The sequence below is a fragment of the Dasypus novemcinctus genome, chromosome 1 (assembly GCF_030445035.2).
Source record: "Dasypus novemcinctus isolate mDasNov1 chromosome 1, mDasNov1.1.hap2, whole genome shotgun sequence".
In the NCBI taxonomy this organism is placed as follows: Eukaryota; Metazoa; Chordata; class Mammalia; order Cingulata; family Dasypodidae; genus Dasypus; species Dasypus novemcinctus.
In genome coordinates this window covers 101,443,924-101,468,856 of record NC_080673.1, presented here as the reverse complement: position 1 = coordinate 101,468,856, position 24,933 = coordinate 101,443,924, and the positions used below count along the sequence as shown (strand labels likewise).

The 24,933-nt window shown below is 37.2% G+C and overlaps 1 protein-coding gene across 2 annotated transcripts; it reads right to left on the bottom strand.

Moving 5' to 3' along the window:
- Positions 1 to 2,389: 2,389 nt before the first annotated feature.
- Positions 2,390 to 24,094, bottom strand: LAMTOR3 (late endosomal/lysosomal adaptor, MAPK and MTOR activator 3). 2 transcript variants are annotated; one of them, XR_009185384.2, is made up of 8 exons: positions 23,943 to 24,073; positions 23,586 to 23,632; positions 21,777 to 21,811; positions 11,547 to 11,605; positions 9,131 to 9,264; positions 7,738 to 7,801; positions 4,413 to 6,211; positions 2,390 to 2,857 (listed from the first exon to the last, which is right to left on the bottom strand). XR_009185384.2 is itself a non-coding variant. In XM_058294945.1 (7 exons), exons 2-7 carry the CDS (start codon positions 23,592 to 23,594, stop codon positions 6,138 to 6,140), a joined length of 375 nt encoding a protein of 124 aa, XP_058150928.1. In that variant the 5' UTR covers positions 23,595 to 23,632; positions 23,943 to 24,094; the 3' UTR covers positions 2,390 to 6,137. The 2 variants fall into 2 exon arrangements, 1 of the variants encoding a protein (XP_058150928.1); XM_058294945.1 differs by having other exon boundaries at positions 2,390 to 6,211; positions 23,943 to 24,094.
- Positions 24,095 to 24,933: the final 839 nt, after the last annotated feature.

Genomic DNA, 24,933 nt, shown 5'->3' with positions numbered 1-24,933 from the left:
GCTATATTCTAATGTGTTTATCCTGTGGGGTCATATATGACTGGACTGTGAGGTTTCTCTACCTTCTCCCTGCCCCCCCCCCCATCTTCTTTTCTGCCCCTTTCTCACTTGGCTTTCAGGTCTGAGATGCTATATTTTACTCCCTTCTGTTTCCCCTCTTGAACATGTTCTTTGTTGGGCATTCTGCTTAACTCTTCCTGCTCCTCATTCCCACTCTATAACTTTTTTATTGGCAGTTCTGCTATGTATCCACTTTCCCCTCTTTTCTTCTGGGGTCCTCAACTTACTGAAATTCCCCCAAAGAACTGCTCAGTCCAGTGACCAGTAAAGCATTTTGACATATGACGGATGCATTTTTAAAAAAGATTTTATTTACTTCTCCCCACCACCTTGTTTTTTTTTCACTTGCTGGGTCTATTCATCTTTCTTGTTTCTTTAGGAGGCACCGGGAGCCAAACCCAGAATCTCTGATTTGGGAGAGAGGTGCCTAATCACTTAAGCCACCTCAATTTCCTGCTTTGGTGTGTCTCATTATGTTTTTCCTTCTTGTGTCTCTTGTTGTGTCGTCTTGCTATGCCTGCCCATCTTGCCAGCTTGCTATCTTATTTAGGAGACACTGGGATCTGAATCAGCCACCTCCCATATGGTATGTGGGAGCCCAGTCACCTGAGCCACATTCACTTCTTGACAGATGCTTTCTTTTTTTTTTTTAACAGATTTTATTTATTTATTTTTTATTGACTTTGTAATAATATTACATTAAAAATATATATGTGAGGTCCCATTCAACCCCACCCCCCCACCCCCCCTCTCCCCCCCCAACAACACTCGTTCCCATCATCATGACACATCCATTGGATTTGGTAAGTACATCTTTGGGCACCTCTGCACCTCATAGACAATGGTCCACATCATGGCCCATACTCTCCTCCATTCCATCCAGTGGGCCCTGTGAGGATCCACGATGTCCGGTGATCACCCCCGAGGCGCCATCCAGGGCAGCTCCACGTCCCAAATACGCCCCCACCTCTCATCTCTTCCTGCCCTTCCCCATACCCATCGTCCACCATGTCCACTTTTCCCAATCCAATGCCACCTCTTCTATGTGGACATTGGATTGGTTGTGTCCATTGCACCTCTATGTCAAGAGGAGGCTCAGATTCCACATGGATGCTGGCTGCCATCCTCCCATTTTCAGTTGTAATCACTCTAGGCTCCATGGTGTGGTGATTGTCCTTCTTCAACTCCATCTTAGCTGAGTGTGGTAAGTCCAATAAATCAGATTGTAGGTGCTGGAGTCTGTTGAGGCTCAGGACCTGGCTATCACATTATCAGTCCAGAGATTCAAATCCCCTAACTATATCTTAAACCCCAACGTTAACTGCACCTCCAGCAGATTAGTATGAAAGTCTTATGAAGGGAGATCCCATCTGAGTCCAGATTCATCACACATAAACACCATTTCCAGAGAGGGGCCATCTTAACATTTGTTGGGTGGACAAAAATTTGTGATTTCAGCTCAGCAATGATTCAAAATAAACTTTTCAAAAAAACTTCACAGTTCCGAACGCTTGTTAAATTTAAAAGGATTTCAGTAGTGTCAAATATGTAGTAAGCAGACAGCAAACTTTGGCTTTTGAAAGGAAAACAAGAATGAGGGATGGGGAGAAAATATCACGGACAATTATATGTATTTAAAAATCTGAAAGAAACCATTTTCCTCTTTATATTGCTAAGTTTAAATACTATATACCCTGCTTGGGGAATAAAATACAATTTCATCTTTTCAATTCTGGAAGTCAAATCATATTTGTTAATGCAACAACAAATAATCCAATTTTCTAAGAAAGATATTTTTCCTATTTCTCAATGTATTGGGAGAGAATGCTCATCAAAGAGAACCATGTTATCTGAATTGAAGTTTGGGGGAAACAACTTACAGATAAATAAGAGGTTTGGGTCTCCACTGGGCAAAGAACAACCCACTGAGGGGCTCGCTGAGAGTGAAGGGAATATGGAATGGTAGAGGAAAAATGTAGTTAATAAATACCAGGTATGGCCACATGGTCAGTTGCAGAAGAGTACTATGATTGTTGAATATTTTTTCCTTATTTTATTAATATGGGTGTGTATTAAGCAATTATCTTTTCTTCCCTTATCATTTAATGTAAGATGTATTGATAGTATTAATAATAGTTAACTTTACATCACAGTATTTAAGTTACAGTAAATCAAGAAAAGGGAACATGACCCAAGGACTTTGCAGCCTCTTCTGAGGAAAGGCTTAGCATATTTTTGGTTGTACACAACATAGTATTATGGTATTATGTTAGGTGGTGTATTTATTAGTCAGCCAAAGGGGGTGCTGATGCAAAGTACAAAAAATCTGTTGTCTTTTATAAAGGATATTTATTTGGAGTAGAAGCTTACAGTCACAATGCCCTAAAGAGTCCAACTCACGGTACCAAAAGACGTACTTTCTCACTCAAAAGTCATAGGCCATGTGTTGCAGCAAGACGGTGGGCGATGTCTGTGAGGGTTCAGCCTTCCTTCTTCAAAACTCTGTGGTCCTAGCTTCTTCTGATCTCAGCTGTAGACTGGCATAAGGCTGATCTCTCTCCCTGGGGCTTGTTTCTTTCTGGGCTCAGCTGCTCTGGTCTCTCCACAAGGTCAGCTGTAGACCATCAAGCTCATCTCTCTTCCTGGGCCTCTGTTGTGTCTAAGGAACTGTCTCTTCCTCTTGTTCTTCTTTGTATATTCATTTCCAAATAAGAGTGTTTTATCAGCCCAGCAAGAGGGCTGGGACTCAATGTTGAGTTGCACTCAGTGATTGAATGGAAGTCTGTCTCAGTTGAATCTAATACAATCAAAGGGTATCATGCCCAAGGAACAGATCAATTTACAAATGTAATCAAATGTCTTTTTTGGAATCAAACTGCTATGGGTGGAGAGAGAACTTTTCCAGTGTCTTTATTTGGAGATTAAGTACGGCTTAAGTAAATAGGTATGGGTGCCAAGAACTGTGATGGTTAGTTTCATGTGTTCAACTTGGCTACACTATAATACTGTTTTTTTTAACCAAACATGAATCTAGGTGTTACCTTGAAGGTATTCTCTAGATGTAGTTAACACCTACAACCACTTTAAGTAAAAATTATCCTCAATAATGTGGGTGGATCTCATTCAATCAGTTGAACCACCTTAAGATAAATCTGAGGTTTCTCTGAGGAAGCAAAAATTCTGCCTCAAGACTGCAGCATCACCCCCTGTCCTAGTTTCCAACCTGCCATCTTTTCCTACAGAATTCGGATTTCCAGGCCTCCGCAATTGTATAACCCAATTTCTTAAAATAACTATTTTTCTATCAGTTCTGTTTCTCTGGAGAAACCTGGCACTATTTTCTTCCCCAATTATTTCATTACCATTTTATTATAAATATTGTTTGCTAAAATATTTTATTTCATTAATTTACTTCTAATTTTATTTTTTGAACAGAGCAAAAATTCAAGATGTACAAAAATATTTACAGTGAAAAGCCTCACTCCCTTCCTGTTCCTCAGGTACCTAGCTCCACTCCTTGGAGGCTGTGAATGTTACCAGTTCTTCTGGGTATTCTTTCAGAGATAGGCGATCATACAATGAAATATGAACATACACACATATCTTTTCTTTTTATACATCAATTTGTAACATAGCACACACACACTGTTCTACACCTTGCTTTTTCCAATCAGCATTGTCTAAAGTACTCTTCATTTTTTCCATTGGGCAAATTTACTAATTTAGTTAGGCAGTACTCTGATGAGGGTGGCTAATCTCTCATCTAAAGTAGGACACTTGAGAATGAAAGCACTATTAATTACAGACATAATAGCAGGTACAAACTGTTATCTGAAACACCAGAATATAGTAATTCTACTTATAATAAACATTTAGGTTTCCAGTCCTGTTATTATAAAGTTGCCAAGAACACATCTGTATATATATAACTTTGCAAATATCGACATGCATTGATAAGAATCATTTCTAGAAATGGAATTGCCGGGTCAATGGATATTGCAATTTAAAGTTTGATAGAGATTGCCAAATTGCCTTACACAAAAGGGTGTAACAATTTACACTGCCATCAACAGGGCATAAGAAATGTCTGCCCTATTTATTGAATAATCCTTTCCCCATTGATTTATGATGCTGTCTTTACACTGTACGAAGTCCTCTTATGTTAGACTAGTATGTTTCTGGGCTATGTTCCATTGATCTGTCTAGCTGTATACCTAATCTAGTTTTATATTACCTTCTCAGAAATTTCTTAGCCATTTTTACCTGTTAACTTTTCCAGGTGAAATGTAGAATAATTGATCTATTAATATTATACTCCTGCCAATAGAAAATTAAATAGTTGCAGTACTCACTATGCAAAGGTAAGTCTCTCCATTTATTAAAGTCTCTTCTCCTGGTGTTTCTATGTATACAATTATTACCTGCAAATAAAAAATTGGTCACCTCATTTCTAAAAGGCCTTCCTTTTATTCCATGTAACACTACATTGGCAAAAATTTCTTGGGCACTATTAAATAACCCTGATAATGGGAACTCTAGATATTAATGGATGTGTCCAATGTTTCACTATTAGGGGGCAATGTATAACCATTTATAGCTCCCTATAGGTAAAACACTGTCTTTTGTCCCTATTCATTTGTAAAGGCTGCTGTTCTTACCCAATTTAAGAGTCCATTTGCTCTGTTTCTATAGCATCCTGTGCATAGTTTTAACACAGCACATTCTATACCTGTTTCCTTTATTGAACTGGAAGCTTTAAAGGAAGGTACCACAATTTATCCTCACATATCTATCTATAAAAAAGGAAAGAACAAAAGCTAGCACCTAGCCAGCTTCCTCCCTGCACAATTCTAGAGATACCATTCACATACATTTCATCTAAAAGGCAAACCCTGGAGCACAGAAATAGGATATGAATGGTGACCCTTAGAATTGGGCAATATGGTAGCACAAATAGGTGCTTAATATATGCATAATGAACTGTACCAGTGACAAAATTTGACTGTCAAAAAACATAAGAAGAAATGAACAATCTCAAATAATGATTATATTCTGAAAGTAAATGGCATATTCTAGAACTATGATACCTCTTTGGTGGAGAATAAATTAGGTTTATAAATGATGTTTGTTTTCCAATTGATGGTTTATTCTAGGTAAAAGCATCTCCAAACCTGTATCTACAAGAAACACTATTTATTCACGTGGATTAAAGAGTGAATTATGTTAACTATATCCTTTAAACTGTTGGAAGAAAAGTTTCAAAAAGAGGAGACCTATATAGTGTTCAAACTATACTCTTAAAAATACTATTTTATTTATACTCATGTATGAAAAAAAAATGGTTGTATTTATGTTTACATACATACCAAAATTGGAAACAGATTTCAATAACAAATTGCATTTAAATTTTATAAAGAAAACAAAATTATTAAAACACTGATTGGTTATAGATACCAGATTGGGGGAAAATCCATTAACTATAATTTGCATTTTAGATAAAGAGCAGCACCCTCTGAGAATAAAAAAATCAGTAATATTCGTCTACACTAAGAAATAATATATACATAGGAAAGTTAGTGATTGTGCTGACTTTATTACCTTTGCTAAGTCATTTTATCTTCCTCACATTCAATGCAAAGAAATAAAACTTAATATGGAGAAAAATATGTCCTCATTATTATTCACAATAAAAAGGGTCTGCTTCACTCTGAAGGCCTGGGAGAAATATACACTAGGGATCACTTAATGGCTTAAGTGGACCAATATATCATTTTGATTCTGATCTACTGAAGAGAATCTTAAGCATATTTGGTGACTGAACTAACTCCATGGGAGCTGACACAGACGGAACCATTTTTGTAGTGTCCCCAGATCTCACTAAATAAGAAAAGACCTTAAACAAGGAAATGAAACAATCTGTCCAGAAATTATATCTAGAGGCTCTTTCTTAGTATAAGGTGGGAAAGGGGCCCTTCCTTGAGTACATGGATATAAGTATTATTGTGGTCTAAAGATTGCTGGATTGATAATGTGTCTGGCATAATGAAGATAAGATACATATTGAATCCACTGCCAAATTAAGAAACTTCCACAACTTGTCTCAATTCTTCAAACAACGGAGCAAGTTCCTTTTCTAGGCTGACAATTAGTCCTAAAACAAAGAGATTAAGAAAATGAGAAAGTTAGGAAAATGTTCCTGAGAAACTCAACTTAAAATTTTCTCTTATCAAAAATTTATAGTTACTAAAAAGTCAATTAGTTAATTTCCATAACTAAAACAAAGCACTGTAATTCTAAATAAGGTAACCAGAAAATCCATATTCATTGTAAGGTTTATTTTCATCATCTATTTTTAAAGTAGATAAAAATATTTGGTGTCTTAGAAGATACTCAATGAATTAGATGCACTACAATTTTGTTACAGAGGTTTGAAAGGAAAATCTTAATTTATAATTTATACCTTACTGTTTCAAAACCTGTGTTGATTCAGAAAGAATATACACGATTTTTACTAAACAAGGGACAAAATTTTCCCTGAGCACATTTTAAGGTATTATCAAAAGACAAGCTATTTCAATCCTGAGCAAAGGAATGATCAGAAATTCATGTGATAAATTCAATAAAGCTAAAGCATAAATGGTTATTTAAATGAAAAAAATTTAAGGTGAATGGAAGGAGCATAAAATACACACTTAAAACTTCTTAAAAAGAAGTTCAATGATAAGCCTGGAGACAAACTAGTCTAAAAATTAGATCTAGCTTTTCTTTAGTTTATTAAAATAGAAGGCTATATACCTTAGACAGTGCCTCTGCTTTATGTTCAAACAAAGATCTTTCTTTTGTCTCAGAGGGCAATATTAAAAGCATCTGGGACTCTCAAGGAAAGTTCCATTCTGTATATTATCACAATTTGTGTTTAACATACTTAAAAAGTTTGTAAGTGGAAGAGACTTAATAAATCATCAAATCTTTCAGACTTCAGTGACATATCTTAGAAGTAAACTTGCTCAAACCAACCAGCTTAAAAAGAAAAAACAAAAACAGAAAAAGGATATATAAAAATTCTAAACAGTAGTCAAATCTGTAGGAAACAGACTTTTTTAAAAAAAATCCCATTTTACCTAACAGGGAGTAAAAACAAACAAAATACCCAGTGATAAGTGGACATAATGGGATTTTTATATCCACTATATCAAGTACAGCTTCCTAGCATTGGTTCTCGAATGGGGATATGTTCATTCTAGCCATGCTCTTTAAAAAAATAAATTTTCAATTACTTTCACCTTGTCTGTTTTTTAATATTTTAAAAATTCTAACTTAAAATAGATTGGTCTATACAGAATTGAACACACCCTTGATTATTTTATGTTTCTGTTTGGTATTACCTTCATCTTCTTTTTGATTTCTTAAGCTTTAGTAACATAAGCAAGATGGAACCTCAAGAGTTAAAGATAACATTTAATTTTCCTTTCTATCTTAAAAAAACTCACTTTCTCACATATTGTCTCAAGTGAACTATAAAAATCCCCTAAGATGGAAAAAGCAGATAATGATGGTGAAGCTGGGCCACAAACTCAGGTTTTCTGACTCTAAATCCATTATTTTTATTACATTAAGACTTCTCAGTTATGGCAATATCAAAACATGAAAGCTGGATTTAAGGAAATCAAAACGTACCTGTGTTGGCATTGCTGCTGGCTATGAAACTCACCACCAAAGGTAAACGATTAAATTGAACCACCTAAAAAGAAAACAAAATTTAATTATATGTTGATTGAGAAAATGTAATGTAATGCAAATGAGTTATCTTAACCTTTAAAACATTTTAAAATGGTCAATATATAAGATACTAGCTCCCAAGATCAAGGTATTATAGCATGAAACATGCAAGAACTGAAAGTATTTCCACAAAAAAAGTCACTGATTACCTCTGAGAGACATTAACACCCCTTAGCCAAGATGCTTTTCAAGGTGGGACTAGGCTGTCTTCATCTTATTATCTGAAGTTCTACATTGTCAGTTACATAGTAGGGGCTCTATAAGTATTTGAAAAGTAAATGGCTAAGAGCAGTATTCCTTTTTAAGTAGTTACATCTTCATGATTTTTTTCTGCCTCATATGTACCACTTTAATAACAGTATGGTTTTCTTTAAGTTAACTTTAAACTCACTTGAACCTAATCAGTTATCTGTGAAATTAAGCATCAGATGTGATATTTTTTTCCTAATACCCATTAAAATACATAATTTTTTCTTTGTGTTTTTTTTTTTTTTTTTTTGAGGTATCTAGGTCAGGGATTGAACCTGGGACCTTGCATGCAGGAAGCCAGCGCTCAAACACTGAGCCATATCAGCTTCCCTGTACTGTTTTTTCGTTTATTTGCCTGTTGTTTTTCATTGTTGTTGTTTTTAGGAGGCACTGGGGACCAAACCCAGGACCTCCCATGTGGGAAGAAGGTGCTGAACCACTTGAGCCACATCTGTTTCCTACAATATATAGCTTATAAAATGAAAATTATCACTGTGTATCATCAGTGGTACATGAAACTCTGGGAAACACTACAGCAGAAGAGGTTAATCTGTTCTAAAGAAAATGCAGCTAGAGATCAAGAGACATGTAATAATTGCCTTCCAAACAAATAATCTCACTTTATATATATACATTTCAAACCAAATGAAGGAATTATTAGCAATATCAAATTCAAATAACTTATCACTTGATTTTCAAGGAAAAAATTTTACCTGTTGCAACAACAAAAAACTGTATCATTGAAGAAACCAGTTATTTAGCTGAGGGCACCATCTACTGGAGGTAACAGTGACCTGATTTATACCCTTTTTAGGATAACATGTACTTTATTATTAATTCTTAACTACTTTTCCACATTAATTATTTCCTGGTATAAAATGTGAAGAAAATTACAACTTAAAATAACCAATTTGAAAGCTAAGGATTTATAATCCCATGCCTGCAAAAACTAAAATTTAAAATTAAAACACAAGTTATTTTATATAGAAGATATAATAATGATGACAGAAATCAGCAAACCATTCAATAATTATGAGGTTACCTGGTAGGTGTTATAGTAACAGATAATACTTTTGTTTTTTGAAAGTCCAAGTTTGCTCCCTTGGTCTGTTGCAAGGGCAAAAGTAGATAAGAAACCAGGTCTCAAAGCATGCTCTGGGGCATTATCATTTGCCACTGTAAAAATAAAAATTATACAAAGGGTAAGATAGATACATGGTTTACAGTACTTTTAAAAGAATAACTATAAAAACAGAAGCACAAAGGTTATGTTTCACAGTATTGAAAATCATTTCACTAATTGGGTCAATTTAGGTGGGGAAAGTTGTTCCATCAGACATTCAATTACTAAGGGAAGAAATGTTCTCTCACATTTTTTTTTTCTATTTTTTAAAGGAATATTAAATGTTCTTATTGTCTTAATCTAGCTTAAAACATAGATAAGTACGTTTAATAGAGTGAATGTTCTGGTTAGCCAAGCTAGAATAAAACCATGAAAGAAGCTACAAAACCTCTGCTCTCATGAAACCCACAGCAGTATTTCTCAAATATATTTAAAATGCTGCAGCTGGCTACCACTTTTAAGTTTCTCTTGAGAATTCACTAAAAGGACTGAATGGAGTCTATTGTACCAATAAGTGCAGAGCTCAAGGCTTTAACACAGAGATCCTCAGAGTGACTGAGCTGGAAAATACCTTTGAGATTTTATTATGCAGAGTCCTTAACACAGAATCAAGAAAAGTCAAGGTACTTGCCCACAGTCACTCATCTTTTATGATGTGTGCACACTGACCACACAATACCAGGAGGCGATAGGTTCAAGTTATCATCTTGCCACCAACTCTGGAATGGCAATGTAGACTCTCTGTACTTGACCATCTTCATGTACAAAATGCAAGAACTAAATTGGGTGACCTCTAAACTTCCTTTCAATTCTAAAGCCTAATAAAATTATCCCACTTATATGATAATCCCACATGGAAAACAAACTGTAAACCAGTTGTGCAAAACATTATTTAATCTTTCTTTGGTAAAGCTATTACAGTGTCCCCCCAAAACCGAACATCCATTACAATCACATCAAATCACAGAAATAGTAAAAATGAACTGAATCCATACTAATTGAATCTATGACATTATGTCCACTATACAAAGCTGAAAATAGGCCAAAAATTCTTGCTAGATTCTAATTAACAAAAGTAATTGTAAAGTTACGAATTTAAAAAAAAATCTTATTTTCCAATGAGGAAACAAGAATCAAGAAAAAGTAAACAAAACAATCAATATATGAAGGTTCAAATGTATAGATGTTTATCCTAAAACAACTAGCAACAGAACTAATTACAAGAAAACATATAGGGCAGATGGCCCCTCTCTGGAAATGGTGTTTATGTGTGATGAATCTGGACTCAGATGGGATCTCCCTTCATAAGACTTTCATACTAATCTGCTGGAGGTGCAGTTAACGTTGGGGTTTAAGATATAGTTAGGGGATTTGAATCTCTGGACTGATAATGTGATAGCCAGGTCCTGAGCCTCAACAGACTCCAGCACCTACAATCTGATTTATTGGACTTACCACACTCAGCTAAGATGGAGTTGAAGAAGGACAATCACCACACCATGGAGCCTAGAGTGATTACAACTGAAAATGGGAGGATGGCAGCCAGCATCCATGTGGAATCTGAGCCTCCTCTTGACATAGAGGTGCAATGGACACAACCAATCCAATGTCCACATAGAAGAGGTGGCATTGGATTGGGAAAAGTGGACATGGTGGACGATGGGTATGGGGAAGGGCAGGAAGAGATGAGAGGTGGGGGCGTATTTGGGACGTGGAGCTGCCCTGGATGGCGCCTCGGGGGTGATCACCGGACATCGTGGATCCTCACAGGGCCCACTGGATGGAATAGAGGAGAGTATGGGCCATGATGTGGACCATTGTCTATGAGGTGCAGAGGTGCCCAAAGATGTACTTACGAAATCCAATGGATGTGTCATGATGATGGGAACGAGTGTTGTTGGGGGGGGGGAGAGGGGGGATGGGGGGGGTGGGGTTGAATGGGACCTCACATATATATTTTTAATGTAATATTATTACAAAGTCAATAAAAAAAAAAAAAAAAAAAAGAAAACATATACATCAAGTTTCTCTGTGTATGTATAATTTATCCAGTCACATACATGTGCACTTCATCACTTAGATTTACATAAATGTCTTTAATGGAAAACTGGATCTTTGAAAAACTCTGCTAACAGGATACACTTGACATGTAATAGATTACAGGCTGCAATGTAGCAATCAACATACCAAAGCAAGCATTTCCTCCCAAACAGAGACCATGTCCTGAATTTACTGTAGTGAGTTATATATGCTTGCCTTCTGCACTACTCAGAGGGACATATGCAGTTTTAGTCAAAAGCAAATGTGACATTTGCACTTAAGTGTTCAGTTTTACCTTTAATAACTGGTACTCCATCTCTATCTGACACAACAATAGCATGGAGCCCTTCAACACTAGAAAGGAAAAATAGGCAAAATATAATAAAACATTCCACTTTCTCAAAATACACACCTCAAAGAAGTAATGGCAATTTTTATGTATATTCTGAAAAACCATAGGAACTCAATTATTGATATCCTTAGCTCTATAAAGTCTGCCAAAACTCCCAGAAACTGAATGAATGTGTATTACATTTGTAATTTTTACAAATTTACATACTTCATCAATGACGACATGGTTTACAAAAGTATGAAATGTTGTCAGCAATGGCTATAGAGACAAAAAAAAAAAAAAAAAAGACAGTTTTCTTTCTCTCATTCATTCCAATACCAAGTCCCCAGTATTTGCGGCACTTGCTAGTCATATCAAGTTGAGGTAAAATGAATTGTGGTTTTGGTCCGTGAATTTTAAATCATTATAGCTAGGTTGAAACACATCTTTATTAAACAAAATAGGAACCAATACAATCAAAACATTTTTAAATAAGTTCGTTTATTACTCTAAGGTAAAAATCCATGCTTTGGGATTCGACGAACTCTTGGAAAGCATTTTCTGTATCCTGCTGGTTGTGGAAGTGTTTCCCAAGCAAAAAATTGTCAGGATGCTTGAAGAAGTGGTAGTTGGTTGGCAAGAGGATCAAGTGAATATGGAGGATGAGGTAAAGCTTTGTAGTCCCCAATTCGTTCAACTTTTGAAGTGTTGGTTGTGTGATGTGCAGTTGGGTATTGTCATAGAGAAGAATTGGGTCCTTTCTGTTGACTGATGCTGGATGCAGGCATTGCAGTTTTCAGTGCAGCTCACTCATTTACTAAGCATATTTCTCAGATGTTAATGGTCTCACCGGGAATTCCGAGAGCTGTGGTGGATCAGACCAGCAGCACCAGACAGTGACCATGACCTTTTTTTGGGGCAAGTTTGGCTTTGGGAAGTGCTCTGGAGCTTCTTCTGGGTCCAACAACTGAGCGGCTGTCCCCAGCTGTCATATAAATACACTTTTTGCCACACATCACAATCTGATCAAGAAATGGCTCACTGTTGTTGCACAGAATAAAAGATGACACTTCAAACGATATTTCTTTAAATTTTTGGTCAGCTCATGAGGCACCCACTTATCGAGCTCTTTCACCTTTCCAATTTGCTTCAAATGCCAAACGACCGTAGAATGGTTCTTCGGCAACTTCTCATGTAGTTTTAAGAGGACCAGATTTGATGATTGCTCTCAATTGATCATTCTCAACTTTCAATGGCTGGCCACTATACCTTTATCTTCAAAGCTCTCATCTCCTTTGCAAAAACGTTTTGAACCACCACTGCACTGTATGCTTGTTACCAGTTTCTGGCCAAAAGGGTTGTTGATGATGCGAGTTGTCTCTGCTGCTTTACAAGCCTGAACTCAAATAATAAAATCACTCTAATGTGTGGTTTTTTTTTTTTAATAATCAAAGGGTTTGCTCCTAAGGAAACTGCTTTTTTTTAAAGATGTATTTATTTTTCTCCCCATCCTGCCCCCGCCCCCCCCACCCTGCGGTTGTCTCTTCTCTTTGTCTATTTCTGCTTCTGTTGTCAGCGGCACGAGAATCTATGTCTCTTTTTGTTGCGTTATCTTGCTGCTGCGTCATCTCTCCGTGTGTGCGGTGCCATTCCTGAGCAGGCTGCACTTTCTTTCACGTTGGGCGGCTCTCCTTACAGGGCACACTCCTTGCATGTGGGGCTCCCCTATGCGGGGGACACCCCTGCATGGCACAGCACTCCTTGCGCACATCAGCACCGCGCGTGGGCCAGCTGCACACTGGTCGAGGAGGCCCGGGGTTTGAACTGTGGACCTCCCATGTGGTAGATGGACGCCCTAACCACTGGGCCAAGTCCGTTTCCCCTAATGTGCTTTTTGTCTAACATAATTTCTATAGTCTAAAATAAATATAAAATTAACAGCAAGTAATAAGTCATTAGTAAAAAAATAAAATGAGAAATGCACATTAAAATGACAGATAACATAACCACATTTAAGAATGTATTCCAATATCAAATGGAAAACTGCAATTACAATGCAAAACTGCAATTACTTATGCAACAACCTAATACTACGATAAGCAAATAGAGACATCATTGCTGCCATCACAAACTTACACTTTAACAGGAGAGCAGATACCAATAAAAAAAAACAACTCTCACTAATAAATATAAAATGTTATCTGATGTACCATTAAAAGGTATAGAGAATATGAGAACCTATAAAAGGGGGGTTGATGTAGACAAGTAGGTGAGAGAAGGAGTCTCTGAGGAGATAATTTTTCAGCTGAGATGTTATGGTGCTGAGTAAGAAGAGAGGATGAAAGATCATTTTAGTCTAAAGAAACAGGGCAGAATGAATAAAGGTCACACAGCAATCCTTCCAGCCATACCTCCCTAACAAACAGTAAAGAGAATGGTTAAGGTTAAGGGCATAGATTTGAAGTTATTAGAGAAGGACTGCTCCAGACTATACTTGCTATTTATGCTATTCTTTAAGCCAATTACAAAAAACCCCTTTAAGCCTGAATTTAATAATCGGAAAATGGCTATTTTGAAATTTAAATGAAACAATGCATGTAAAGGATACAGCTGGTACACAGCTAATATTAAAAAATAAATAACATCAATGATGTAATTTGTGCACACTGACAATGAGGTAATGTATCACTGCAGTTTAAACACTAAAATATTAGTGAGAATCCCTGTGAAATGAGCAGTTAAAAAACATATACTCTAGGTCTTCTGGTCCAGCAGTCAGCCTGGCACTCCATATTCCCTCTGTCCCTGTGTCCTGGGAGCTTATGTGTCATGTGTTCGAGCATGTCCAGCTATGACTGACTTTGATCCTCAAAGTCATACAGTGGCCAGAAACTACTGCAGCTTTGAAATGAATGATTGAAACCCTGATGGACAAAGGAGCCATGGTGAGGAATCTGGAAAACTCAGAAGAGCAAGCACTTCCTTATAAGATCTTCTCCCACAGTCCTGGCACGGCAAAGGAGGGTATTTCATGGTGAATTTTTGTGCACCAACAACTACGGAAAGTAGGATGGATCATTTGTCTCCTGACATTGATGTGATTCAACCAAACATTGTCATGCACTTACTAACCAAGGAAGTAAGAGAGTACAAAAGGATTGTCCCAGTCCCACTGGAAGAAAAATTGTATTACACAAAGAAGATTCACCCAACTTCAGTCTTATTTTTCACTTCTCTCACTTTTGCATATCATGTAATAGTTTACAAGCCCGTCCTTCATATGGGAGTGTGTCGCAGGTGTCATTTGATTCTTCTAAGATGTTTTTAGCTCTTTGATTCCCTTTGCTATGAGAGATGGGCAACAACTTGTTTCAAGCTGCTCCCCGGTCTAGGGCACTAGCACATCACTCTTGATTTTGTTTTTATTAATTTGCTCTGTCAATGAGGACTTTTTGCCTTACAACAACAGTAATTTTGTAGAGCTAAACTTATTTAAAACTGCTTTGGATTGGGAGCTAATTATTCAGACTGTACAACTGTGAAAAAATAAAATTTAAAGCCACTGCATAATTTTGAGTGACTTTTGATCAGGTTAATAAATTGACTTTTCAAACCTCAGGGGGGAAAAAAAAAAATATATATATATATATACTCTAGAGCAAAAAAATAAGGTGATAAAAATTATAATAGGATTGTTTTGTTTTGAGGTACTGAGACCGGGGATTGAACCTGGGATCTCATGTGTGAGAAGCCAGTGCGCAACCACTGAGCCCCATCGGCTCCCAAAAATGGGGAAACATCTCCAGACTTTCGACATTTAAACAAATCCAATAGCACTGTAACCATCATGTAATAACTGTTACCTGCAACTCAGAAATATGTTCAATGTTCTTATGGTGGCCCAAATTATCCACTACTTATTGTGTTAACCTTATTTTAACTCAGGAATGAGTAATATTCATATTAACCTAATGTTAAGATACTGAAATTTAATTTTTAAAAAAATCCCATTGTCAATAATTTTAAAGTCAGAGAGGTATTATTAAAGTTTGAGGGGAGAATTGTTACAAATTCATTTATCTTCATCACATTAAAAATACAAATGATAAAATGTGTATAAATATTTACAAGTATTATTTCCTATTAGCATTGAAACCTGAATTTACTTATAGATTAAAACACATCCTACAAGATCAATACATAAACAAATACATTTTGTCGCTGCAATACAAATGATATTGCAGGGACAGATGCTGGACATTACATATCCTGTCATAACCCACTGAGTGTACTGGGGGAGAGCGTAAATTACAAGGTAAACTATTATCCATGTGGTGCAGCAGTGCTCCAAAATGTATTCATCAAATGCAATGAATGTGCCACAATGACGAAAGAGGTTGTTGATGTGGGAGGAGTGGGGTGAGGGGGGTGTGGGGTATATGGGAACTTCTTATATTTTTTGAATGTAACATTTTTTGTGATCTATGGATCTTCAAAAAAATACAATTAAAAAATTTGATCAGGGTGGGGGTGGGGAGTGGGGTATATGGGAACCTCATGGTTTTTAATGTAACATTCTGTATGATCTATTAACTTTAAAAAAGATAATTAAAAAATAAAATTAAAAAAACAAATACATTCTTCTAAGTTAAAAAGTAGGCTATATAAAAACATACATATCCTTCAGATATTTGCACATGCACAAATCACCTTTGTGCAAAGTTATCAATGGTAACATTATTTGAAATAGGAAAAGTGTGGAAGACTAATGGTCCATTAACAAGGACAAGTTAAATTAACTATAGTACATTTATATAGTGGAATACTCTGCCGCCATAAAAAAGAATGAACAAGTTCTTTAGGTACTGGGAAGACTGATCTCCAAGTTACACAGTTGGATGAAAAAATAAATGCTTTTGAACAGTATGTACACAAGACAATTTGTGTAACAAACTGTATAGGCATCTGTAGCAGTTTGGCATTATTTATGAATTCCAAAAAGATATTGGATTATGTTGTGAACTGGTCTTTTCCTCCCGGTTTATTAGATTACGTTGGATTCAGAGGTTTCACTTTTGCTTGAATAATGATTAAGGTTTTGATTGGGCCACATCAGTAGGATGCTGATTCCCTGACCCCTTGGTGGGTGGGGACTCACAGGGAAATACACTGCAGAGAAGGGAAGATGGAGTTTTGATCTGGAGCCCTGAGAAGTAAATGCGCAGGAAAAGAACACAAAGGAATAGAGACAGTGCCATAGACAAAGCAGAGACCCCAGGAAGAGAGACGAACCTTTAGCCTGAAAGTCTACAGCTGGCCTTGTGGAGAGAGAAAAACAGCAGAGCCTAGAAAGAAACGAGCCCCAGGAGAGAGACGAGATTTATCATCGCCCACAGCTGATATTAGAAGAAGCTGGGACCATGGAGCCTTAGAAGCCTGAACGCTCGCAGACATCAGCAGCCATCTTACTCCAACATGTGACCACAGACTTTGGTGAGCGAAGTTAACTTACACTATATGGCCTGGTAATGGTAAGCTTCTACCCCAAATAAATACCTTTCATAGAAGCCAACAGATTTCTGGTATTTTGTATCAGCACCCCTTGGCTGACTAATACAGCATGCATGTAAATATGTGTGCATATAAATATGTTTGCTTGTACGTGCATAAAACATCTCTGAAGGTAACTGCAAGGACCTCTGAAAGGCAACTGTGTAACTGAAGGGTAGGGCTGGGAAATTTCTCATTCTATGTCTGTTGGTAACTTTTTGGAACTTATTAAAAATGGAAGCAAATTTAAAAAACAGATAAAAAGGAATGTTTACAAAGTAGCCACTTAAGGAAATCAGGTTCCAAATATAAAAGACGTTTCCAATTATACTCGCAGTGGACAAGAGTAATGAGTAGATTTTACTAGTAATTTAAAATAACCAAGGTGCATTAATAGGTACACTAATTTTTAGAAGGAATAAAATAAGCTTCATAAAATATTCTGGAGAAATCTAACCCTTAAGCTTAATAAAACAACTATTTTTATTCTAAAAACAAATGTTACATTAGCAATCAAAGACATAGTATTTGGTTTTATTTATGCACTGGTAAAATATTTGATTATTTTAAAACACAAAAAATTGTAATTATTTGACAAAGAATTCAAACCTGTACAGAAACACACATTTCATTAACATCTCTAGCTGACTGATTTGGTTGCTGAGACATCACAGCACAATAGAAACATGAATGGATAGCTCCGAAGCCATGCTATTTGCATTCAAATCCCTTAACTCTACATCCATCTAACAACAAATTTCAGAGACAGTTCACAACATTGAAAGCACAAAGGATAAAATGTTGGAGGTTAGATTCAAATTTGGAAAGGAATATGAGTCACCAAAGCATAGAAAAGATGCTTGGTCCTTATTGTAAGGTATACGATAAGCCATACTCTACTGCTGTTCTTTGTAAGTTACCACATTATTTCTTCATTCTTTTAGCTATTGGGATGCAGCAAGCTTACCTTCAAGAAACAGTCACGAATATGAATCAAATTGGCCTCAGTCACGAAAAAACAAAACAGATGGTACTAATCTCTTTCCATCTGTTGCAGAAAGATTTTCATTTTGTTTTTATAAATATCCTTTATTGAATTCATCTCTTGGATCAATACTATCACTGGTTTTTTTCCACTGATTGAAAAATAAAAGTTGTCAGAATTTAAAAAAGAAACTAGCACTTCTTTCCAACTTTCTTTTTTATCAACATTAGAACTTCTCAGTAATAAAATGAATATACTTGGGATCATTCTCAACTACTTTACATATAAGCAGCCTCACTATACCCAGTGTTAAAACACTATGATGTTCAGAGTGCACCCAGCTGTCAGACTCTCACTGTCTGAAATAATTACCAAAAAAAAAAAAAAAAATTATTACATTGAATTTGTAATTCTAGGCATTTATTATTTATTTTATCAGATCTACCCATGAACAAACAGTATATAACAGATGGCTTTACAACATAAGAATACTGGATGCAATATCATTGTTTCTTTAAGACTCAAAACCTCCAAGACTTCTAAGTGGATCAACTATGCTTCTGTTCCATCAGTCTGGTGTTTCACTCATTTTAGCACCCTTTCAATATGCTAAGCCTCCAAGAAGGATCGACAGAGAGAGCCCTTTTTTTGCACAGTTCCAATAGGGACACATTTTAGTTACCATGGTCTAGTTAAATACCTCCTCCAATAAAACAAAACATTTTATATTAACTGAATAACTGTGTAAAGTACAAACTTCACTGCTAACCCTTCAGTCCACAAGTCACTATGTAAACAGCTACTTAAATAACAAGCTGTATGTTATGATAAGTGACCCATTATGGCTCATGTTTCAAATTCTGTGAGTGAATGGTCACTATATAACTGTTATTCAGCTCTGGCATAGAAAGAAAAGCATGTAGTTTTGAGGCCTCCTCGTCTCTCAGTGATAAAACATATGACATTTTACCAGTATGAAAACCTGAAAGAGGGAGTGACCAATAAAGATCAAATAGAGCAAAGACAAGAAATGTGATAATGCTGGAAGTGAAATTCATATTGACTGTGTAAACAGAACTTTAGAAGAAACAGCTGACATTGTAGAGAGACTCTAGAGATGCAGCTAGAGGACTTAGTAAAGTCAAAGGTATTGACATGAAAGAATAAAGTGGTTATGATGAAAGGAATTAACATGTCCCAGAGGAAATGATGCTGTCAAAAAAACTCAGGTTAAATGAAATCTAGAAGATATTTCATAACATTAAAAGCACAAAATATAAAATGTTGGAAGGTCAAGCAAACTTAGAAAAGAATATGACAATCTGCCAAGGCATGGAAAAGATTCTTGCTCCCTAAGAAACAGAACAAGAAGGTTGCAAACACTACTCAAATTAAATTACTCTTGATAAGTTTTTTACAAGGAAATAAAACAATTCTTAATGTTTCAAATGTTTTAAACTAGTGTAACAAATAAATATTAGTTTTAGTATTTTTTATTATCCTGAATATTTATTATAATTGACAGAGAATTTTTAATGTTTTCACAATTTTTTAAGGTAAAGAAACAAACGTAATTTTTCCAACTGATTACTAAAATCAGTTTGCAGGTGCAGCTTGCACTATCATTTTTATGACCCACACTAACATGCAAAGTTAGATCCACCTGTAGGGAAGCGGACTTGGCCCAATGGATAGGGCCTCTGCCTACCATATGGGAGGTCCGCGGTTCAAACCCCGGGCCACCTTCACCCGTGTGGAGCTGGGCCATGTGCAGTGCTGATGCGCACAAGGAGTGCCCTGCCATGCAGGGGTGTCCCCTGCGTAGGGGAGCCCCACATGCAAGGAGGCACCCCGTAAGGAGAGCTGCCCAGCGCAAAAGAAAGTGCAGCCCGCCCAAGAATGGCACCGTACACATGGAGAGCTGACACAAGATGACGCAACAAAAAGAAACAGATTCCAGGTGCTGCTGATAAGGATAGAAGTGGTCACAGAAGAACACACACTGTGAATGGACACAGAACAGAGAACTCGGGAGGTGGTGGGCAGAAGGGAAGCCTTGAGAGAGAAAGTGGAGAAGCTGGAGGCAGTGGGCTTGAGGGTTCTAAGTAAGAAGGGGCCAGGGTGGAGAAAGTTATGTGCCCTGGAGACTTTTGGGAAATGGGCTATGGAGAGGGGTTGGAGGGAGGCAAAACAGGCAGTGAGAAGCTCTGGGGATGGTCAGCACAGAGCTGGCCTCAGCAGCAGCTTAGCAGCCTGCTCCTTGGTGGGTGCCTGGCTTGGCAAAGTGTTAGAAAGGGGTGGGCCACTTAATTAGAGAGGGGTAGAGTAGATTGGTAGTTGCTGAGACCCTCCCAGAGTCAGGAGAGGGTGAGAAGGTAGACGGGGTGGAGAGTGGGGCCCCGAGGTAGGTCTGGGCTCCTGAGTTCAATCCCTAGCCTCTCTTGTCTTCCTCAGCTTTGGGACCCTGAATTTGAGTTCAATAAAAACCTTTATGTGATTAAAAAAAAAAGTTAGATCCACCTGTATTGCTAATCATTAGGTTGAAAACAGAACTGGCAGTTTGTCTTTGCAATTTACCAATGTAAGGAGAAAGACAGTAAAAATGAATTTAAGATTGCATTAACATAAAATCAATGGTAACAATTATTTCATTTAATACCCCACAGTATTTTCTTTCTAACACAGAAGAAAAATATGGAGAATTCAAAACCAGAAAATAATATTAAATTTCTAGTGGTTTGTAATCAGAGTTGTTAAAGGTACATGCCAGAATCAAACCACAGAAAATAATTCCAGCAAAAAGTCAAATTTTTTTCTACTATAAGAGTAAACTGACATTTAAAATCTTTAACTTCAAACAGATTTAGTGGCTAAGAAATAAAAATATCTCAACACACAATCTCTATCTTACCTTAAAGGTTATTCAATTAATTTGCAATCACTTTATTCTGCAATGTGACAATGGATGTCTCAAGTCATTCCTCTTTTGCACTTCCTCAACTCTCATGAATTCTTACTTATTTGTAAATGGACATGGGTACAAAGGCAAGTTGCATGTGCTACAGAAGGACTGTACATGGCAGAATTCAGCTAAATTGATAAAATCCTTGACTCAGTAAAATATCTAAAAGGAGGTTTGCTGACCTTAACAAAGAGCCTATTTCACAGAATCGTGCATCAAATGAATTGTGTGCAAGCAAAAGAAAGCCTTGTGATTTTTCAAGTATGAACTGTTGTCTATGTCTAGCATTCTCCAGTTAAATAAACTCAACAATTAGGTCTCAGAAACACTGGTAAAAAATGAAGGCAAGTTCTAAGCATTTTTATTTCCCCCTTAAAATTACTGTAACTACCTTAAAGTAAATCCAGCAAAATGCTAACATACTATATTTGGAAGAACCCTAATGTGGCAAGGAATCGGAGTTCTAGCCCTCCAGTATCCAAGAGATGCTTAATCTTAGACAAGTCATGTAACTTTTCTAGGCCTCATATTATTTATTTGCAAACTCAAAGGACATCATTTGTGCCACCTAGGGTAACTGTTAGGTATTTGAAAGATTATATACATATAATACTAGTTTAAAATAGACACTAAATACTACACAAAATTAACGTATATTTTGCAGAACTTATTCTATAAGAAATTAATACAGTTTTACCTTGGTAATTTTTTATACAGGAATCGTTTTAGGTCCTAAAAGAAAATATAAAAAATATTATTACATGCCTTCTACTGATTCTCTAGATACCATCCTATCCACAATTCAGAGACTTTATCATTCATAACCTTTCTTGCTTGGATTTTATCTTTCTGATTTTGATTCTTACTAGTTGTGTAACTTGGAGCAAGTTAACTAATCTTTTTGTCTAAGTCTCAGTTTCATTATCTGTAAAGTAGGGATAATCATTAAACTTACTTCATAACTGTTATTGAAAAGATACATTTAAAGTGATCAGTAAACTTGGAAATGGGAAACACAACTACATTATAAGTTGTAAAATCAGATCACACGTTCCATACTATTTTACACCCTGTTGCTATTGTTGTGTCCACTTAATACATTATAAATGTCTTTCACTGTCCATAGAGATTTTCTGACCTCAACTCAATTTCCTCACATGATTAAAGGTAAATGACAACATCTGTCTAGTGTTAAGCATGGAACATAATAAGGACTAAGGAAATAGAAGAGTATTTAATTTTGTCTCATTACACTCTATTACTCGGGATTTTACCAACAATACAGGTATTGATTATCATCTCTACATAGATGAATCAGAGATCTGTTCTTTTGAACCTGTAACCCCCTACTTTTCTCCAAACTTGAAAGTTCAATTTACTGCATGCTATCACCACCAGCTTATCTTCCTGATTTGAAAATACACTCACACACACAAACTGAACTCATCATGGTCTGCCCAAAATCCAGATTTCCCCATTTTTTCTTATTGATTTCCACTAATTACTTTCATTTCCCTAGTTAGATTTTAAACCAAGAGTAATAGTTAATACTAAAAGCCAAATGGTTAAGAACGGATCTCTTCCTCTCCTTTTCCACTGACACTACAGTTCAGGTTCTTTTATTATTTATGATTTACATTAGCCTTCCAACAGATATCCTGGCCGCCCATCTTTTTCTTTCCTATACCATTTTATACCACACCAATCATATTTATTGCTGTAGTTCTAAACCTCGGTTATAGAAATCATTTGGGATGCTTAAAAAAATACTATGGCTCTTCAAACTCTTTAAGCATGCCCGATGCTCTACAATATGCTCTAGATCTAATTTTTTCACTGCTCTGTAACCTGGAGCAAGTCACTTGATTTTTCTGTGCCTGAGAATTCTCATCTTAAGACAAGGATACATAATAAGGCCTACCTTATAAAAGTTGCTGTAAGAATTAAATGAATTAGTATACAACTGATGTTAAGAATACCGCATGTATGTAAGTGACTTAACAGGATGTAAAATATAAACGTTAGTAGTAGTTGCATAATTCCCAGTTCTCTCCAGGAACTAGTACAATTAAGTTCCCTAAACTTAGAATTTGAGTTTTATTGCTGTGCTAAAAAGCAGTAGCTTAGTAATAATCTCAAATATCTACAATGAACCTCGTGAAGACTAGACTGCAAAAAAGAATTCAGAGAACATGCCATGATCACATACTAACCGGAAAGGCAGCAGAAAATCATTTATAAATATACAGAGCCTTTTTTATTCCCTGAAGATTGGGGATTGGGAAGAATACAGTTTTCTCACCCTCAAGGTCTTTAGTTTATCCTCCACCACCATTCTAGGAAAAAACCCAGGACCATGCAAATTCAGTTTAGTCTCCTACCCCAGATCCTAGGGAAAATAATTAACCGAGCGTGAGGGTGGAGCTAAAACAAGCAAAAAATTCTAGTTGGAAAGGAAACTTCCCAGTCTCCTTCCTCATGTGTGTGTGCCAGGGTGCCAACTCACATCCGCCATGACGAACCCCTTTCTTCTGCACACTCAGTCTCCACGCCCTGAAAGAGAAACCCCTGGTGATTCTCCCCTCAAAGCTTCTTCGCCCTCCCCATCCCCGGCCACAAAAGGTCATCCCTCGTCAGGGTTACGCCAGACTCCGTGGCTCTGAGGCTCAGACACACAAGGCTAAGGGACTCGAGTTCCCCGAGACCCAGACGGACAGGCAAGACGGCTTACCTCTGCCCACGCCACCCCAAAGTTCTAAGCCCAAAGAGGAACCGGAGGGGTGTACTCGCCCTCTCCTCCGTCTCAGCCCCGGCACCACCCGCGTGCCTAAAACTGCAGGTCGGGCAAAGGGGAGCAAATTACCTGGGCTTCGGTACCCTGGGCCGTCCGGTTTTTCCCAGCTGTCACTTAAGGAATAGCTTCGAAGACAGGATCCTCCACAAGTCGCCGTCACATGATTCGTGACCTCGTCAGAGCTGCAGGAAACACTTCCTACGCTTCCGACACCAAGTGACGCAGAATATCCGGGCAGGCCCGCGCCCCGCCCGCGCCCCGCCTTTTGCGTCTATGCACCGGCCCCTGGACCAAAAGAACTTCTCCGGCTGATACCTCGTCGAGATCCATGAAATCGCAGTGCTGTAAGGCCCTTGGAAAATCCACGGAACGTTTTGTGCAAAAAAAAGTTTTTACCAGAGAGCGTGAATAAATGTCCTTAGTTTTTCAGGGTCTGTTACCTTAAAAAGTTGTTCTTGTAGATGAAGAAATGAGGGTATAGGGTTACAAGCTAGTACAACTTGCCCGTTATTATAAGTCCCAGGTCTGTAGGGTTCCGATACCAATTTCCTAGTTTTTTGGCTTTCCTGTGGCAGCTAGTCCACATATTCTTCGAGCTAGGCCTTGCCTAGATTGAATGGAGGAATCCTGAGCTTTCTGAAGTCCTCAGAGCTGGGTGTGCACCCCAAACGTCTACTTTTACATGTAGATACTGGACTACCTTCTTTCATGGCTCTTGATATGTGGGTGTCTTCTAAGGATCGCCTATAACATTTGTCTTGCTTGTTTGCACATTTAGCTAGAATTTATAGTAGGTGTTAGATGGATTAGAAAGCCTGGCAAAATGGGGGGATGTCCCTCTCCAGTCCCCTCAATCTCAATCTATTCTCAATCTCAGCACTACTGTTGTTTTGGGTCAGATAATTCTTTGCTGTAGAGGACTGTCCCGTGCATTGTAATATGTTTAGCAGCATCCCTGGCCTCTATTCACTAGATGTCAGTAGCAACACCCCCCCACTCATCCTTTTTGACAACCAATAAACCCTGAGGGCTAAAGTTGCACCCCAATTGAAAACTACTC

What these genes read in the sequence shown, in the direction of transcription:
- LAMTOR3 (XM_058294945.1), bottom strand. An exon ending in CTGTATAAAAAATTACCAAG is followed by an intron (nt 11,606 to 21,776) that starts GTAAAACTGTAT and finishes TTTCCTTTCTAG; the next exon opens with TGTTGAAGGGCTCCATGCTA. An exon ending in CAGCAGCAATGCCAACACAG is followed by an intron (nt 6,212 to 7,737) that starts GTACGTTTTGAT and finishes TCTTTGTTTTAG; the next exon opens with GACTAATTGTCAGCCTAGAA.